The 3,598-nt window shown below is 45.9% G+C and overlaps 1 protein-coding gene across 3 annotated transcripts; it reads right to left on the bottom strand.

The window, feature by feature from the left end:
* Positions 1–272: 272 nt before the first annotated feature.
* Positions 273–3,200, bottom strand: LOC124666077 (probable protein ABIL3). Of its 3 annotated transcripts, none has more exons than XM_047203420.1 (9): positions 2,698–3,200; positions 1,838–1,920; positions 1,601–1,751; positions 1,348–1,447; positions 1,168–1,263; positions 1,053–1,089; positions 790–938; positions 570–685; positions 273–486 (listed from the first exon to the last, which is right to left on the bottom strand). In XM_047203420.1, exons 1-9 carry the CDS (start codon positions 2,818–2,820, stop codon positions 328–330), a joined length of 1,014 nt encoding a protein of 337 aa, XP_047059376.1. In that variant the 5' UTR covers positions 2,821–3,200; the 3' UTR covers positions 273–327. The 3 variants fall into 3 exon arrangements, with proteins under 3 accessions (XP_047059376.1, XP_047059377.1, XP_047059378.1); XM_047203421.1 differs by having other exon boundaries at positions 796–938; XM_047203422.1 differs by lacking the exon at positions 2,698–3,200 and adding an exon at positions 2,537–2,611.
* Between the last annotated feature and the right edge of the window lie 398 nt (positions 3,201–3,598).

Raw genomic sequence — 3,598 nt, 5'->3', positions numbered from 1 at the left:
CAGATTACTGTGTATCTCTTAGCTTAGGCCCCTGCTTGCATCATTCAGGCATACTGTTCCTGCCACTGAGATCACAAACCAGTCATCAAAGAAATGGCAAAACAAAAAAAATTGGGCATTGTACTGAAGTTGCTTATCTGAGATTGTATTCAGTTGCTCATGGACGTGCTTGCGCAATGCCATGAGCAACATTGAGGATGTTTCTGTTTCCGTCGTTATATAAACCCATGGAAATCGACACCCATCAAGCAACAGGGCACATGACTTGAACAGAGATCTCAAACATCATACTATATGGAAATTTAGTTTGAAACATTTATCTAGCAATCAATACTCGTCCAAGTAATTGTACAACGACTCGTCGTTCCTCCACCGACGTCTTGAGAGCAATGACTTGAGGAAACCCCGGCCTTTGCTCGAGCTTTTCTCCCGCTCTTTGTCTTTTTGGTTCTCCCAGTCGGAATGGAGCTGCATCGAAGTTTGTCTCTGCAAGATATAATCACATCAGAAATTAGAAAAAGAAAGTGGTTCGAGAATATATAATACGGCTAAACAGAAAGAAAACATACAAAATGCTTCGGATCCAGAGGTGGTCTTCTTGCGACTGTAGTAGATCGCGCAAGGGGACTGGGAGTTGGTATCGGCGAACCTGCTCTTGTTTCTGCCTTTGGTTCTGCTCTAGTTTCTGAAGGTGAAATTGCAATTATGTCCGCTTAAATTCTTTTCTGCAAGCTGATCATTAAAAAAAATGCTGTGCTTGCTCATTCAGATGTCAGATTAGAACAATACCTATACCTTTTGGATTTGAGTTCACAACTTCAGGCTGGGGCCACCCTGGCTGTGGCGATGGTGATTTCCCTCGTGCTTTTCGAGAAGGTGACATGGACCGTGATCGATGATGTGTCTCACGAATTGTAGGAGACTGTGAACGGATACTCCTGCAATAGAACATACTTTAAATAAGCCTGACAAAGAACAGTCAGAAGGGTGTCTTATGAACACTTCGACCCAAAAGAACACCCAAACCAAGATCCCGAGAATTATCTGTTTACCTCATTGTAGTCTGCCTACTAACTGGAGTGGAAATTGCTGTAACATAAACCATTAAAAAACCGGTGAGAGAGCAATCTCTCTTAGATTCAGAAATCAGAAATGCAGTAAACTTACCAGATTGAGACTTGCGCATTTTGCGACCTGCATATTGCCTGTTATACCGCGGGGGCTCTGAGACCGGATGGATAGCAGACTCCGCTATATCTGCGCCTATACAACATAGTAACAATTATTTAAACAACACATGAAGGTTATTATGTAAAGCACTACTAGCAAATTACGCTGTGAATTTACCTGGTAAAATGTACCGCGTGTGGTACCGCGGTGCCTTAATAAGAAGAGACTGTTGAGATCTTCCCTCTTGGTCGATCGTCTGTTGGCAAATCCTTACCCTCTACAACCATGTGAAACAATGCTGCGACAGTTAGGACTTAGCGGGGAGACAAATGACATTATTTCACATCCATTCAATAATATGATAGACAGCATACATAAAAAGAGGTTTTACAAAAAGAATATTCCCTTCCTTCAGCGTTCACGTAAATACCTGTTCAACCGACGACACTCGAAGCTCTGTATCGTTAACCTCATCCGCTTTTTCATTGACAAGATTATCCACCTTGTACGACACAAAACCCAGATGGTCAACAGTGCTAACAAGGGCCTCAACTGCATAGTCTTTTAGACTTGTCACCACCCTACAAAGGATCGGTGTAAATGAGATGCAACATACCAGCAAAAGTTAACAAGGAGACTAAGAAAAAAACAAAATAAGATATATTACGTAGATCTGTGCGAGTTGTTTGTGTAGAATACTTCAAAATATTCTGCCGCTGAGTATAGTTGTGACCGCAGATTCCTCAAGTCCTACAAACAAACATAGTTTAAGCTCAGCATAGGGATACTATAAGAAATGCCATATTGGAGAAACATCCCCGATTAACTAAGTTGCAGCCATGTGGGGTTTCGTCGTGAACAAGCATCCTAATCTCTTTGCCTCGAATAGCGACAAATTTGACAAGGGATGACAACAGCATGCTAACGGTTGACAATAACAGACCAATAAGCTTCTTGGAACACAACTAGGCTACAATTCAAACTTCAAAAGAGCAAAACGCTACCGTATACGCGAGGCTCAGAGGCTGTACTACAAACTATGTGTGACAACCTACTTGGGTGCGGCTTATTAGTTAACAGCCTCAGTACCATACCAGGCAGCCACCCCACTGCACAACCCGCGCATTTTTAAAATTTTATAATGTGGTGGCCCTTTTGCTCAATTAGGGGGAAAGCAGAAAAAGTTTCAGCCATTACAGAGTTGCACACCCAATTATGTAACCAGCATGAGATCTTATTAAAAGAAGTAATACTACATGGTTGCATACACAAACTACAAGGACTACAAACATAGAAGGAATTCGTAAAACATTTTCAGAAGTTATAATAACTACACTCAGTATGGAAAGGTCAGTGCAGAGCCTACTCCCAAAATAGGAAATCTTGTGATTGACAGGGACATAGCGGGGGCACAGTCCAGTGCGGCCCCCAAAATTAGACCGGCCACGATTTCCGCAAGAACATATCTGCCTAGATCCATGAGAGAGGAAACGAGGGGCGGAACGCAGAGATTGCGCCTTGCGGTACCTTGAGGCTGTCCGAGAAGAGGAGGCCCTCTTGCAAGGACGGCATGTCGTCGCTGGTGGAGGCAGCGTCGAGGTTGTGGGACTGGGACGAGACGGAGGATGGCGACATTGCGGCTGCCTCCATGACTGTACCGGCACCAACCCCCTACCAACCAACCGAGCGGAGACTAGGGGGCACTTGTTGCCAAGATTCGCCGCTACCAAGCGCACCAAAACCCTCCTCGGCGGACCAAAACCTCCGGGAACGCCACAGGGGAAGCAAAGAGAGAGCTTTTGAAGAAGAGGTGTCTGCTCGTCTCCGGTGGTGGGGTGGGGGTGATGAGCCGGCTCAACTACACGGGGAGTTGGGCACTTGAGCTACTCACGGCAAGATCTGGGTCGGGTCCTCGTGGGCTCGGAAGATGGTGGCGACATGGGAGAGGGGGCAGGGCCCAGGGTAGGGGAGGATAGATAGGGGGCGACGGGAGGAAGATGATGAAGGGGAAAAGAGGCGCTTTGGCTGCTAACTTTTGTGGGGGAGCGGAGCAATGCGGGCAAACTGCAGAGGTTGTTGAGCTACAGACGGACCGCTGTTCTTTTGGGTAGATGCATCCTGACAGTGTCACTGCCATGTGGGCCATAGGTTCATTGCTCAGGGTTACTAACCTGCAAAGATCATGTTCCTCAACTGTTTCCCTTCCTGTAATGTAGGTGTCGTTGTTCAAACATTTCTTTCGCGTTCTAGGTGTTAACAATGGTGTGAAAATTGTTTCCTGCTGCTGTGAGACGCACACTGCCAGGCGAGGTCGGAGGAAATTTGGGGCTGGAGCTCCACATGCTCAGACCGTCGTAGTGGAAGAGACGATACAGATACGAAATAGAATTTATTTATTTTTTGGCTTGGTCCTCCCAACCTCCCCTCC

Source organism: Lolium rigidum, chromosome 6 (genome assembly GCF_022539505.1).
Source record: "Lolium rigidum isolate FL_2022 chromosome 6, APGP_CSIRO_Lrig_0.1, whole genome shotgun sequence".
Taxonomy (NCBI): domain Eukaryota; kingdom Viridiplantae; phylum Streptophyta; class Magnoliopsida; order Poales; family Poaceae; genus Lolium; species Lolium rigidum.
This window is presented reverse-complemented; position numbering and strand designations above follow the sequence as displayed.

Coding starts and splice junctions, on each gene's coding strand:
- LOC124666077 (XM_047203420.1), bottom strand. CDS start 2,820: ATGGAGGCAGCCGCAATGTCGCCATCCTCCGTCTCGTCCCAGTCCCAC. Junction 1,264..1,347: donor CACGCGGTACATTTTACCAG/GTAAATTCACAG, acceptor TATGTTGTATAG/GCGCAGATATAGCGGAGTCT. Junction 1,090..1,167: donor AATGCGCAAGTCTCAATCTG/GTAAGTTTACTG, acceptor TTTATGTTACAG/CAATTTCCACTCCAGTTAGT.